At 41.8% G+C, this 14,868-nt stretch overlaps 1 protein-coding gene across 2 annotated transcripts; it reads right to left on the reverse strand.

The window, feature by feature from the left end:
- Window positions 1–1,793: 1,793 nt before the first annotated feature.
- On the reverse strand, window positions 1,794–9,265 carry LOC106604735 (arrestin-C). Of its 2 annotated transcripts, XM_014199706.2 has the most exons (16): window positions 9,098–9,265; window positions 8,151–8,184; window positions 7,057–7,087; window positions 6,762–6,822; window positions 6,614–6,658; window positions 6,311–6,504; window positions 6,013–6,072; window positions 5,851–5,927; window positions 5,594–5,729; window positions 5,380–5,464; window positions 5,222–5,294; window positions 4,924–5,061; window positions 4,679–4,786; window positions 3,084–3,137; window positions 2,894–2,923; window positions 2,074–2,461 (listed from the first exon to the last, which is right to left on the reverse strand). In XM_014199706.2, exons 2-15 carry the CDS (start codon window positions 8,156–8,158, stop codon window positions 2,911–2,913), a joined length of 1,083 nt encoding a protein of 360 aa, XP_014055181.1. In that variant the 5' UTR covers window positions 8,159–8,184; window positions 9,098–9,265; the 3' UTR covers window positions 2,074–2,461; window positions 2,894–2,910. The 2 variants fall into 2 exon arrangements, with proteins under 2 accessions (XP_014055180.1, XP_014055181.1); XM_014199705.2 differs by lacking the exon at window positions 2,894–2,923 and having other exon boundaries at window positions 1,794–2,461.
- Window positions 9,266–14,868: the final 5,603 nt, after the last annotated feature.

The following is a 14,868-nucleotide window of genomic DNA, read 5'->3' on the forward strand; positions in this document are numbered from 1 at the left end:
AAATGTGCCTCTGACATAGATCACTTAACCTGGTACAACACTTCTACTCTTGGGTGGCCAAAAATAATTAACTGAAAACCATGGCCCCACTAAGCCACACCTCCAGTATCATTTCCCAGTGTGCCTTGCCTTTTCGAGTGAATTGTAGTTACCACCCATGACTGTATTTGTTATTGACAGAAACATGGTTGTTGAATTCATAAATGTTCAGTCCTGTGGCCTTCACCAAGTGAGTTCCTAGGTGTATGTTATCATTAAAATGAAACTCTTTATGACAATACATTACACATCTCAGAAAGCCTTATTTTGAGGCCTAATTTTACCCTAATACAGTGGCCTGAACCTCATGATTTACAAGCCACATCAGGCCTGCAAGTGGGGTTGCAAAATTCCAGTAATGTTTCCCAAATTCCTAGAAATCCTGGTTGAAGGATTTTGCATTTCCTGCTTATTTTCCAAACAGGATTTCTGGAAAAGTTACGTGAATTTTAAACCTTACCTGCAAAACACATTATGCTGGCTTGCAAAGTGATGTGTAATTCCTATCAGAATCCAGCCAGAGTTAAGATATCCAACAGTTCACCCACAACCTGCATTTAGAATGACTGCCAGGGTTAAAAACATTGTCAGGAGACTACCTAAGCTATTTAAAAACTGGAACAGCCATTTCATTAACGGGTGCAAAAAAAATCTAACTAACTGATGTTATTTATCATGTGTTGCATAAGATTGATCAATCAATCAATCAATATACATGCAAAACCACAGATATTAAAAACTATTTTAAAAAGTCTACCTACAGTAGAGCATGCTGGGAAATATGATAATGGTACAAATTTGCCTTTTTAGAGTACCACCCCAGTGACAAAGCTGTTCATTTTAGGTGGCAAAAATGTATCATTGTACCTTTCTTCAATACATTGTTTTTCTGATAAGCAAAGGTACAGATCAGTACCATCAAGAGTTGTGGGTACACAACATATGTTTGTACCCAGGGAAACAGAAATGTACCTTCACCGTACATTGAAAGTAAAAGTGTGATGATTGTACCTTTTTATATTAAAAATATTGGGTACAAAAAAGTACCATTATACTAGATTATCTGCACATGTACCCTAAAAGGTACCGAACTGTATTATGTGAGATCATATGTGTACCTCTGAAGGTACATTGTGTATTTTGATTTTTTTGTACCTTAGGGAACAGTACCACTCTTATTTCTAAGAGTGTGTAATGGACAGGTGATGGCGCTATTTTTCAAAAGAAAGTGTAGGGGCCACATCATGATTGTAGGCTTATAATTTTCTTTGTTGCAAGCAATATCTAATGTTGTAAAATGCCATATGTGATGGTTTAAATGTTCTAAATTATTGGGCTGTGGGCCTATGTGACTGCATTAGCCATGTGACACGGTAGTAACCATAATTTTGGTTCATGTTTCCCAGGGCACCCTAATTAGCAGTGAGCATGTAAAAGATTAAAAGCACCCCAGTCCTGTTTGTACCTGAATGTCCTCTGCGTGTATTGGCTGTGCGGTGTTGCTGCATCGGTCATTTGTTTCAGAGCCATTTGAGAACCATGCTGTCTTGATCATTTTCGGGGTGTGGTTGAATGTTGGTTTATCTTTATCAGCCTTTGGTGATTTTAAGGTTGACAAAATCCAAGAGCTTATTGCTTTGAAAGGTTTGGAGAGACTGATGGCTGTGGGGCATTGCTAATCATCAGACGAAAGAAGCGGTGAACCAACATTAGAATACAGTGAGCAGATACATATGAAGACTTGACACAGGAAGTAGGAGGTGAACATCTTTTAATATTTTTCTGTTGTCATAGGAGTACGCCAATCAGGTTCCTGCACAGTCTTGTCCCCACATACCGCTGCCAATCCATTTAACACAAACGCTACTAAAACAAGTTTGTTCCTTTTGAGAACTTGTGCAACAAATTCTAAGCGATTTTATATATTCTTTATTGCAGAGTTCACTTGTAAAAGGCGAACATTTTAAACTATAGAAATTACATGTTGACCTATAGTGGCTAGTAATGAATTGTGTTTTGTGTGTTTCGTTAAAGGGGATTCTGAGCTCCCTCGTCTAACTGGGATATGACGACATCCCAGTGTGTGATTGGTGTAGAATGCATGTGCCCTTATCAATAGATTTAATGTTGAAGAAGGGTTTGGGCACAAACGTCAATTTCACGTTGGTTCAAAGTAATTTTGTTGAAATTACGTGGAAACAACGTTAATTCAGCCATTGTGTGCTCAGTGGGAAGAGAGTAAAAAGAAAATGCATATTATGATAGTCTTGGGTGTTTTCTGTGTCTTCCTATTGGTGTTTAGTTTCTCTGGCGTCAGTTGACCTTTAAGCGTGTCTGTGAGTCTGCTGTCTGTCGCGGTTTCTCTTCCTTGTTGTCCTTCTGCATCGTCTGTTGCGGAATCTACTCAAATTTGATATCCGTTCTAGAGGGGGAGACATGGACAAACACAACATCACATCAGCTATCTGACAAGGAATTGCTTGAATATGTGGTTGTTCTGTTCAATTGTTTTTCTCTTTTGAGTCCACTATCAAACCGTGGTATCTTGTGCACTGTACTGCAGTAGAATCTCTATCATCTTTAATTGGCATATTTATCCAAGTACGTGTTCATTTTGCAACACAATACTTTAGCATCTCAAGAGGATACATTGTGTCGACATTGTGCACTTTACTTAAGAGCTAAGGCTGGTGTAATTCTATACCTCGATTGCATCTCCTAAGGGCAACAACGCAAACAATTCTTTCCCATGCAACAATTTCAACCCTTTCCCATCGTTGCCAAATATAGCTTTTGCATCCCTTGAAGAAGTGAACATCAGGCCTAAAATATGTTACATTGGGAGTGACCTCACCTGCACTACAGAGGCATTTACTCCACTGGGCTGTAGTTCAAAAAACGCACAAACACATAAGATCAGAATTCTTATGGAAACAATTGGAAAATATTGAATCATTGGAAAAACTGAAACAGTCACGCATGCCAGAATATCACATTAGTCAGCCATGTCACACTGATAAACCACGTGGTAGAGTTGTACTTACACATCTGCGGGTTTGGGGGACATCAACACCAAGGGGACTTCTACTCCGACATCACTGTGGCGAAACAAACATTTACATTGTCAGTGGGCAACATAATCTGTCCAACAATGCCTCGGACATACAGTATGTATATATACACTGAAGAAAAATATAAACGCAACATGCAACAATTTCAAAGATTTTACTGACTTACAGTTCATGTAAGGAAATCAGTCAATTGAACAATAAATCAGGGCCTAATCTATGGATTTCACATGACTGGGAATAAAGATATCCATCTGTTGGTCACAGATACCTTAAGAAAAAGTAGGGTACGGGCGTGGATCAGAAAACCAGCCAGTATCTGTTGTGTGACCACTATTTGCCTCATGCAGCACGACATCTCCTTCACATAGAGGTGATCAGGCTGTTTATTGTGGCCTGTGGAATATTGTCCTGCTCTTCTTCAATCGCTGTGCAAAGTTACTGGATATTGGCGGGAACTGGAACACGCTGCCATACACGTCGATCCAGAGCATCTCAAACATACTCAGTGGGTGACATTTCTGGTGAGTATGCAGGCCATGGAAGAACTGGGACATTTTCAGCATCCAGGAATTGTGTACAGATCCTTACGACATGGGGCTGTGCATTACCATGCTGAAACATGAGGTGATGGCGGCGGATTAATGGCACAACAATGGGCCTCAGGATCTCGTTACGTTATCTCTGTGCATTCAAATTGCAATTGTGTTCATTGTCCGTAGCTTATGCCTGCACGTACCATAACCCCACCGCTACCACGGGGCACTCTGTTCACAACGTTGACATCAGCAAACCGCTCACCCATACAATGCCATACACGCTGCCTGCCATCTGCCCGTTTACAGTGCCTGCCTCGGATTCATCGGTGAAGAGCACACTTCTTCATGGAAGGTGAGCATTTGCCCACCGAAGTCGGTTACAACGCCGAACTGCAGTCAAGACCCTTGTGAGGAGGACGAGCACGTAGATGACCTTCCCTGAGACTGTTTCTGACAGTTTGTGCAGAAATTCTTCGGTTGTGCAAACTCAGTTTCATCAGTTGTCCGGGTGACTAGTGTCAGACAATCCTGCAGGTGTAGAAGTCAGATGTGGAGGTCCTGGGCTGGCGTGATTACACATGGTCTGTGGTTGTTAAAGCCGGTTGAACGTACTGCCAAATTCTCTAAAACAACATTGGTAGAGAAATGAACTCAGTTCTCTGGCAACAGCTCTGGTGGACATTCCAACTGCACTCTGCCTCAACCTTGGAGACATCTGAGACACATTTTTAGAGTGGCCTTTTATTGTACCCAGCACAACGTGCACCTGTGTAATGATCATGCTGTTTAATCAGCGCCTTGATATGCCACACCTGTCAGGCTGATGGATTATCTTGGCAAATGAGAAATGCTCATTTACAGGGATGTAAACAAATTTGTGCACAACATTTGAGAGAAATATGCTTTTATGCATATGGTTCATTTCTGGGATATTTTCTTTCGGCTCATGAAACGGGACCAACGCTTTACATGTTGCGTTTATATTTTTGTTCAGTATATACATGTATGTCATATATCAACTCCGGTTCTTACCTGGCTGTTAGGCCTCCCAAGAGGCCTCCGCTGGAGACCAAGAGGTTCACCTTGATTTTGTAAGAGACCATGATTCCCTGCATTCCTTTATCCATGCCAGGACGGATGCTAGGAGAGGGGAGGACAGGACAAGGACGGGTTACCTCAGGCATTTAAATGCAGTAAATGTTTTTTTTTTAAATCATCATCTACAGAAGGAGAGGAGGGTGTGGTTGAGCTATGTCTTGGGGAACCCACTGACTCACATTGTGGTGGAAGCCAGGTTGGTATCCTCGTCCTTTAGTCTGCCGTCCACGGCCAGACCACGCTTCTCTTTGTTGTTGGATAGCAGAGGGATCACCGTGAACGTCTTCTCCAGGGTGGATTCACCTTTTATTTCCTCCCTGCACAGGACGACCACACAAACAGGAAGTTGTGATCCACCGACAGTGAAAATCCAAATAAACGTTATTATTGTTTGAGTTGAGTATTGGGGTAAGATAGACATAAGGCTTAGTAATTCTAGATTGCAGTAGTAATGGAATGAATGCGTTCTTGACTTACGCAAATTCCTCAGTATGAACCGTCTTGGAATATTTATCAGACTGGTAAAGCAACACCTCTGTTGTCTGCTCAACTGGTCAAAAAGAGATGTTTCAGCCATAATCACGATTTGAAACACATGTACAAACGCAACGAGAACTCGCGTCACAACCACTCACCTGTAATTTTTATTTTCTTCACCACTTTGGTGGTCTCATTGTTGATTTTGACATTTACAGGGATTGGGTCTCCATGGAAATAGAGCTGAAGGTCACCAAATGAAAGCAAACATGTTCAAGTCAAAAGGTATCATACAGAATGACCCATCAATAGAAAACTAGCACAGTAATCAATGTTCTCCTAGGCTTACAGAATAAAAGTCTACAGGCCTACCTCCTTCTCTATGGAGGCCTCCAGGTGGACTGGCTTGTCAGACATCATGAAGTTCTTGCTGATGTCAGCCTTGGGTCCAGCACCCACTTTGCCTGGGGCAAACTGGATCTTACGAATTATCAGACGGCAAGTGTCCCTGACAGGAGAGAGGAAGAGGGAGAAAACCATCAGAATACACAATAATCTGATTCCTAGCAACAGCAAATGGCATGTACTGTACAGTTGTGTGAAATTTGTGGCATTCCACTAATACATACTTCTTGCTAATTTTCTCATCAGGGTCATCTGCCTCCTTGGCGATGTATGCTTTCACCTCATAGTCAACACCACAAGACTGCAGGGGTAGAAAACATTTGTCTTTAATGAAAGGTTTAAAACGAGAGATTGAAAGAGCGAGAGAAAGAGAGAAACTAACGTACCTTGCCAGCATCCTCTGGTGCAGGCTGAAGGCCGACTGAGCATGGCAGGTTTGTATCAATCTGAAATGGACAGGAAGGAAGAAGTGATGAGATGTGAATAGATACAAACCAACAGGCTAGTATGTCCATTCCCTGAATGGGAATGTCCATGGTGACAAAGCCTCTGATGTGGTTTCCAACACCGTCTAAGAGAGTGGACCGTAATCACACTTTGTGTGGCTGAACAGTGAGCTCTGCACTGACATATTGTGGGATGTCATGTGAAGGATGAGATGGAAGGCAACACAGTGATACTCACAGTGAAAGTGAAGGGATGGCCTTGGTCCCCACATTTCTTCAGGAGGGCCTCCTGCATGGGGGTGTTGGCTGGTTTGGTGCCAACAACAGGGTAGATCTGCATCCTTTTAACCCAGATGTCTTTTCTGAATGACAGCCCGATCACATCCAGGTCGTCACTACCATAACGGAAGGCGCATGCCAGATACACCCATACTGCAGAAAGATAGGGCTTCAGTATTAAGACGGAACCTCGATTGGTTGAATGTGACTTCATGCATGTTTTCAGGGTTCAATAGATACAGTGAAATCAACTGAATGTTACCTTTCCTGCCTTCAAGTTCAGCGGGGTCCACCTTGATCACCCCATCTGCAAGAGAAGATGTAGATATAACACACACACACACTCACATTTACACTACTCTGTAAAGAGCAGTAACGCCTAAAGATATTCAGAGAACTTTATAACACACCGACGATGTCAACACTCTCCACATGGTCCACAAAGTCTCTCTTCCCCAGGTAGAGAGCAATCTAGGAAAAAGGGAAAGGGAAAGCGAGAGGTTACTTCCTGCCTGACATCAACACCATATGGATAGGCCTAATCTCAGTTATCTTGATGGAGCCTGAAAAATTGCAGTGCTGTATACATATAGGTTGGCTCTGTTGGAGAAAGCATATGGATTCCTGCTCTGTTATGCGATAAGTGCATCAGAGCGGGCCCTGACCAGTGTGTCCCTCAGTGATGATGTCAAAGGGGGTTCTTACCGATTCATTGCCACTGGTCTTCTTGTAGACTCTACAGAGGGAGGGTGATAGGAAGAGTCAGGAGTTTAGATTCTAGATTGGATTCAACAAATCTTTTTCATGGTCGGACATCCCAGTACGTTGCTTAATTTATAGTGACCTACCCTAACTGGCCTGCTGTCAGCTACAGTTAAAGGATGAGGCCTATACTCCCCCTCCCTCCCTCCATCCCTCCCTCCTCCCACTGAGGCTCTGGATGGATTAGGACCCAGGGTGGCATGGGAGCCGCTGGCATTTCTGGTACAACCACCTAACTTCACATAACACTTATGCAACCATAGGTCTGTCTGAAGGGGATCCTGACCTATAGTATGCTTTGATCTGGTTACAACAGAAACACTACTGAGGAGTTGTTGATAATTACTTGGTTTGCATATTCATTTTCTCATATATGTTTTTTTCATACGATATCTCATAATGGCTCCCGAGTGGCACAGCGGTCTGAGGCACTGCATCTCAGTGCAAGAGGCGTCACTACAGTCCCTGGTTTGAATCCAGGCTAAATCACATCCGGATGTGATTGGGAGTTCCTGTAGGGCGGCGCACAATTGGCCCAGTGTCATCCGGGTTTGGCCGTGGTAGGCCGTCATTGTAAATAAGAATTTCTTCTTAAATGATTTTTTTATATAAATAATAGAATCCTATCTATTCCTTTTCTCTTTTTTTATATCAGTTTAACCATCAATATAATGTGCATCGCTTGCCTATTTACTTGCGTCTTTCCTTGCGTATGCTAGGCTCTGGGCTGTTAATTCTAAACTGCTCTATTCCGGATCTAATCCAGAGATGATCCGTTCTAATCAGAATTTATCTGGATCCTCTTAACATAAAGCCCCAGAGGTGTCACACAGCCCTGATAGCCTTAGGCAATGTGCTATAAGTTGGGTGTCAGGGAGAGTTGGGATGTGCAAAAAAATCTTTTTCCAATTCACACATCCATATTAATACAGATTTGTACATGTGTGAAATAGGACAAATATAAGCACCCACCTAATTATTACTATTATAAATTAGCCATCGTTGTTAGTTGATGGGTAAATTTTAAAGATACTCACTTTGCCATGTCTGTGGTGAATTGGATGAGGTTGTCTGTAGAGGTAGAAAAGAATGGTTAATAAGCCAATCGGGGACAGCATTACAATACAATAACAAGTACAGTACAGCTCAACACAACAGAAAAGGCACTGTAACAGTTTCCTAAATAAGATTGCAAATAGGTATATGGTGAAGCTGGACAAAGGGAGTAGAAAACCAGCAAATTAGTCTTTGATTTGTCAAAACCGGTGTAGCTAATCACTAGGAGGGGAGATTAACATAAGGATGCACTGGTCCCCTAATCTGAGATGAGGTCAGATTAATCCCCCAAATGGCTGTCGTAACAAATTCAAGTCAACTTCATAGAAACACTGTTCAAGATGCTAACCCTCCCGGTTTGTCTGAAGTTCTCCATAAGTGGCCTTAACCTATCAGCAAGTATTAAAGCTGTTCAAATCTGAGCTGGTCCGATTTAACTCTGTACACTGTCTAAACCTGTCCAAGGCTGCCAATGTAAACATACTACAATGATTGCCAATACAGGTGATGGATGAATATATTTCAAATGGGCACATCACATGCCCTGTCCATTCAAAGGTGGTAGAAGTTGGTCAAATCATTCCTAGTCTACAATAACAAAAATATATTATACTCTGTGCCTAGTGTCAGTTCTAAAAACATTAGATAGATACATTATATCTGCAATGAAAGATTAAGCCAAAATGTTCCTTCCGTCCCATGACAATAAGGCAAGGTGGGCAATTCCATCCCTAGGCAGCCTCGGAGTATAAAATCAGCATTATAGTTATCACTTACGATATAGGTTAAATGCAGATACAGTTCTCTGAGATGTAAACAAGATAGGTTGTCATGCACGATATAATCCTCCATGCATGATGTCATCTTTCCCCAGTAGGCTATGCAGTGGATGTAAAGTAGGGTCAGCCGGGGCTTGCAGTGTACTCACCTCCTTAGTGTCCTGACTGTGTCTTTTGTCTGAGCGTTTGTGAGCGTCCTTCACCTCCCGTCCGCGGTCTTATAACTCGACCTCTCAACCTCGCCGCCCTCCCCTCAGCTTCCCCGGCACGTTATAGGACACCACATTTAGGCCCAATCCTATTAATGAATTAGCTGGCTGCTGTTTTCGGGTTACAATTGGGTTAAAAATAAGCAGAGTAGGGGACTTAAAAGGATTAGGTCCTGAGTAATGTGTTGTTGAATGAGTGGGTGTGAAGAGTAGAGGGCATTTGGTTGGATTACAGGAAATATAATGAAACAAGGGTCTTGCCCTTTGTCAGTCTACATCTCTGAGGGAGAGTTATGCTGTCTGGGTCCACTTTGGGCTTGTATTCTCTGTGGTGCTTTGGCTTGCACTATGAGTCAGAAGAGAAGCATAAAAATACCATTGGCGTTGCCACCGCCCAAAAGGGTACCAGTCTTTCCCCCTAGTGTGTGTATTTGTGGCACACAGGCCATGTGTCTGTCTTTATGTCTGTGTCTTCCTGTCTGTTTTTCTGTCTGTTTGTCTGTCTTTATCTGTCTGTATCTGTCTGTTTAAGATCTTATCATGAACCACTAAGTAGACAATTATGTGCCAAATGGTGGTTTTATTACTTAACTTGTTCATGTGGTTATGTTACTTAACTCTCATGTGGTTATGTTACTTAACTCTCTCATGTGGTTATGTTAATAAAACCCTTTCATGTGGTTATGTTACTTAACTCTCTCATGTGGTTATGTTACTTAACTTTTTCATGTGGTTATGTTATTTAACTTTTTCATGTGGTTATGTTACTTAACTTTTTTATGTGGTCATGTTACTTAACTCTTTAATGTGGTTATGTTACTTAACTTTTTTATGTGGTCATGTTACTTAACTCTTTCATGTGGTTATGTTACTTAACTCTCTCATGTGGTTATGTTAATAAAACCCTTTCATGTGGTTATGTTACTTAACTCTCTCATGTGGTTATGTTACTTAACTTTTTCATGTGGTTATGTTACTTAACTTTTTCATGTGGTCATGTTACTTAACTCTTTAATGTGGTTATGTTACTTAACTTTTTTATGTGGTCATGTTACTTAACTCTTTAATGTGGTTATGTTACTTAACTTTTTTATGTGGTCATGTTACTTAACTCTTTAATGTGGTTATGTTACTTAACTCTCTCATGTGGTTAAGTTAATAACATTCTTTCATGTGGTTATGTTACTTAACTCTCTCATGTGGTTAAGTTAATAACATTCTTTCATGTGGTTATGTTACTTAACTTTTTCCTCTTTTTTTACCCCTTTTTCTCCCTAATTTCGTGGTATCCAATTGGTAGTTACAGTCTTGTCTCATCGCTGCAACTCCAGCACAGACTAGGGAGAGGCGAAGGTCGAGAGCCGTGCGTCCTCTAAAACACAACACAACCCAACCAAGCCGCAATGCTTCTTGACACAATGTCCACTTACCATGGAAGCCAGGTGCACCAATGTGTCGGAGGAAACACTGTACACCTTGGCTGGGCCAATTGTGCGCCGCACCAAGGGTCTCCCGGTCGCAGACTGCTGCGACAGAGCCTGGACTCGAATCCAGAATCTCTAGTGGCACCGCTAGCACTGCGATGCACTCGAGGCCCCCACTAAAACTCTTTCATGTGGTTATGTCATTAAAACTCTTTCATGTGGTTATGTTACTTAACTCTTTCATTGTGCACAGTCCTGTCTCCACAAAGAAGACAGTGTTTCAAAGGGGAACTAAGAAACAGCATGGTCTGGATTGCTATTTCTGATTGGCTGGTAAAGCCACAATGTTCTCTCAAGTCGATGGTCTGTTTATTCCACCAAAATGTGGACTTTTGTTCAGTCTGGTTTTGTTTACCCTGATAGAAGTAAAGCTTTTGGACATTTATTATCATATTAAAATGTATCAATGCATCAAGAATGTGGGCAGATGTATGATATGTTACGTTAATGTGTTTGTTTATTAAGACAGTAATAATAAATACAAATGTCCCTCTTGTATGGGTTAGACATGGTGTAGAGTGGTATTAGGGCTGGGTTTTGGTTCGTGTTGTTGCCAGGACGACAGATGGTTGTTCAGCCAAGTCTTGTGCAGATGGCTGGCACAGTGAAATGTGAATTGATCTGTTGACTCGAATGGTGCAGCACTCAACGTGATAAGGAGATTATGGGGTCTCTCCAAATTATCCCTCTGACTGTTGATGGTGTAGGTAGGTCAACATGAGGTCAACAAGTGAAAGGTATCTCTATTGTGTTCTTACATGTTTGACACCATTGATATAATGGTTGACATCAGAGATACAATGGTTGTTAGATAGGGTTTAATGCAGTACTGATATCCTTTCCACTATTAAGTGGAGACCCCTAATTTTATGATCTTTCCTTTTATTGGTTGTCATTTCCACTTAAATGCACAGTCTGTAATAGCAATCTCTGTCCAAAACACACAAGACAGATGGTGACACTCAGGTAGCTAGATTGAATGATGTCCGGCCCCAACAAGCTCTCACAGTCTCTCTGCAGAGTCAGACGTCCACACCCTTGTCCCTAAACGTCAATCAACACCACGGTGAACTGAATGATTAAGGGTTCAGGTTTGGGATAGGGTTCAAAGAAAACCAGTACCTAGCACTGGGATTGAACACGCGACACTCGGAGCTGGTGCGTGTGGCTTACGCACATTCACCATTGACATCCACAACGCCCTAATAAAACCCAAGCAACAATGACAAGCCACCCGGGACTGACAATCTGGATGGAAAATTACTGAGGATAATAGCGGACGATATTGCCACACCTATTTGCCACAGCTTCAATTTAAGCCTACTAGAGAGTGTGTTCCCTCAGGCCTGGAGGGAAGCTGAAGTCATTCCTCTACCCAAGAATAGAAAGACCCCTTTACTGGCTCAAATAGCTGACCAATCAGCCTGTTACCAACCCTTAGTAAACTTCTGGAAAAAATTGTGTTTGACCAGATACAATGCTATTTTACAGTAAACAAATTAACAACAGAATTTCAGCACACTTATAGGGAAGGACACTCAACAAGCACCGCACTTACACAAATGACTGATGATTGGCTGAGAGAAATTTATGATAAAATGATTGTGGGGACTATCTTGTTAGACTTCAGTGCAGCTTTTGACATTATAGATCATAGTCTGCTGTTGGAAAAAACGTATGTGTTATGGCTTTACACCTCCTGCTATAATGTGGATAAAGAGTTACTTGTCTAACAGAACTCAAATATAATCCAGTTAGAATCAGGAATTCCCCAGGGTAGCTGTTTAGGCCCCTTGCAATTTTTACTAACGACATGCCACTGACTTTGAGTAAAGCCAGAGTGTCTATGTATGCGGATGACTCAACACTATCAACTACTACAGCGACTGAAATGACTGCAACACTCAACAAAGAGTTGCAGTTAGTTTTAGAGTGGGTGTAAAGGAATAAGTTAGACCTAAATATTTCTAAAACTAAAAGCATTGTATTTGGAACAAAACACTCACTAAACCCTAAACCTCAACTAAATCTTGTAATAAATCATGTGGAAATTGAGCAACCCTAGATTGTAAACTGTCATGGTCAAAACATATTGATGCAGAAGTCTGTATATAATAAAGCGATGCTCTGCCTTCTTAACAACACTATCAACAAGGCAGGTCCTACAGGCCCTAGTTTTGTGGCACCTTGACTACTGTTCAGTCGTGTGGTCAGGTGCCACAAAAAAGGACTTTGCAATTGGCTCAAAACAGGGCATGCTGGCTAGCCCTTGGATGTACAGAGAGAGCTAATATTAATAATATGCATGTCAATCTCTCCTGGCTGAAAGTGGAGGAGAGATTGACTTCATCACTACTTTTATTTATGAGAGGTATTGACATGTTGAATGCACCGAGCTGTCTGTCTAAACTACTGGCACACAGCTTGGACACCAATGCATACCCCACAAGACACGCCACAAGAGGTCTCTTCACAGTCCCCAAGTCCAGAACAGACTATGGGAGGCACATAGTACTACATAGAGCCATGACTACATGGAACTCTATTCCACATCAAGTGACTGACGCAAGCAGTAAAATTAGATTTAAGATTTAAAACACCTAATGGAACAGCGGGGACTGTGAAGAAACACAAACATTGGCACAGACACATGCATACACACACACACACACACACACACACACACACACACACACACACACACACACACACACACACTATACATACACATGGATTTAGTACTGTAGATATGTGGTAGTGGTGGAGTAAGGGCCTGAGGGCACACAGTGTGTTGTGAAATCTGTGAATGTATTGTAATGTTTTTAAAATTGTATAAACTGCCTTAATTTTGCTGGACCCCAGGAAGAGTAGCTGCTGCTTTGGCAGCAGCTAATAGGGATCCATAATAAATACAAATACAAATACAAACGTTAATAGCGCTCACCGTTGCCCCTAGTGGCCATTTTGACGTCATCTCCTGACGTCCTGCTTACCTGGAGGGACGTCTAATTTCGCAGTGGATCTTGAGCAATCCCTCTGCTGGCACCGTGGCACAGCCCTGCCTGCTGCCATTCATGCGTCAGAAAGAGTGGGATCTCCTTAAGCGTACCCCGGCAGAGGCGCCGACCAGATTACATCGCCAGATCACGAGATGTTCAAGAGAAGGGTTAACCAAGGGTAACTGGGAATACCTGTAAACACGTTAATACCTTTCTGCTGTACTCCTCCTCAGTGGCCTCACTACCTCTTCTGCTACTACACATATCACTGTAGCATAAAAATAGAATGATTCTATTTATATGTACTGTACACTTCCTTGAAAGACACCTGGTACTCCAGAAAAGATGACGTGGCAATGTGCACTGCAGCAGAGAAAGCAGCGGGCACATCTTTAGTTTCATTCAGGTATTCCCTTTACACAACACAAACAATTAAGCTTATTCCTCTAAAAATGTAATTTTGGGTTCCACTGGGTCTGCAGTGAGCATAATTAGGTTATTTCCTCCATTGATTTGAGTATGACTCTGGTGTAGCTTATACGGCCATCCATATAAGGGTGATTGTATCTTATTGTAACGTCTGCCTTACAGTCATTCTGATAGTGCACCGTATTGCTCTACTGATCAAAGATGCTAAATGACAAAAATGTCAAATGTAAATATAATGATGCGGAACAATGAACATCTGCTCTGTGTACACTACCTAAAAGGAACCAACACTTCCTCATTCCTGTATCTCAGTGTTTATTGGTCAGGTCTGTGGTATAGTGAATACTGTTTTAGGAATTATATTTTTGGGACTAATATTGATACCATAATATAAATCTAAACCAGTGTATACATTTAAACCAGTGTAGCTAATCACTGGGAGAGGAGATTAACATAACGACGTACTGGTCCCCTAATCTGAGTGGAGGTCAGATTAACACATGCCACTTCTGCCTCTATCCTCTCCCCTGTATCCAATGGCTGTCCTAACAAATTCAAGACAACTTCATGTACATAGACACAGTGTTATACATGCTAAACCTCCCGTTTTTTTCTGAAGTTCACTCCATAAGTGGCAAGTAGTAAAGCTATTCTAGGAGATTTTGCTAATGCCTAAATTAAATTGGATAGTGCAATGTAAACATGTTAAAATCTGCATATAATGAGCTGGTCTGAGTACACTGTCTAGACCTGACCGAGGCTGCCGTTGTAAACATAATAACATCGATTGCCAATAGAG

This window comes from Salmo salar, chromosome ssa05 (genome assembly GCF_905237065.1).
Source record: "Salmo salar chromosome ssa05, Ssal_v3.1, whole genome shotgun sequence".
Lineage (NCBI taxonomy): Eukaryota > Metazoa > Chordata > Actinopteri > Salmoniformes > Salmonidae > Salmo > Salmo salar.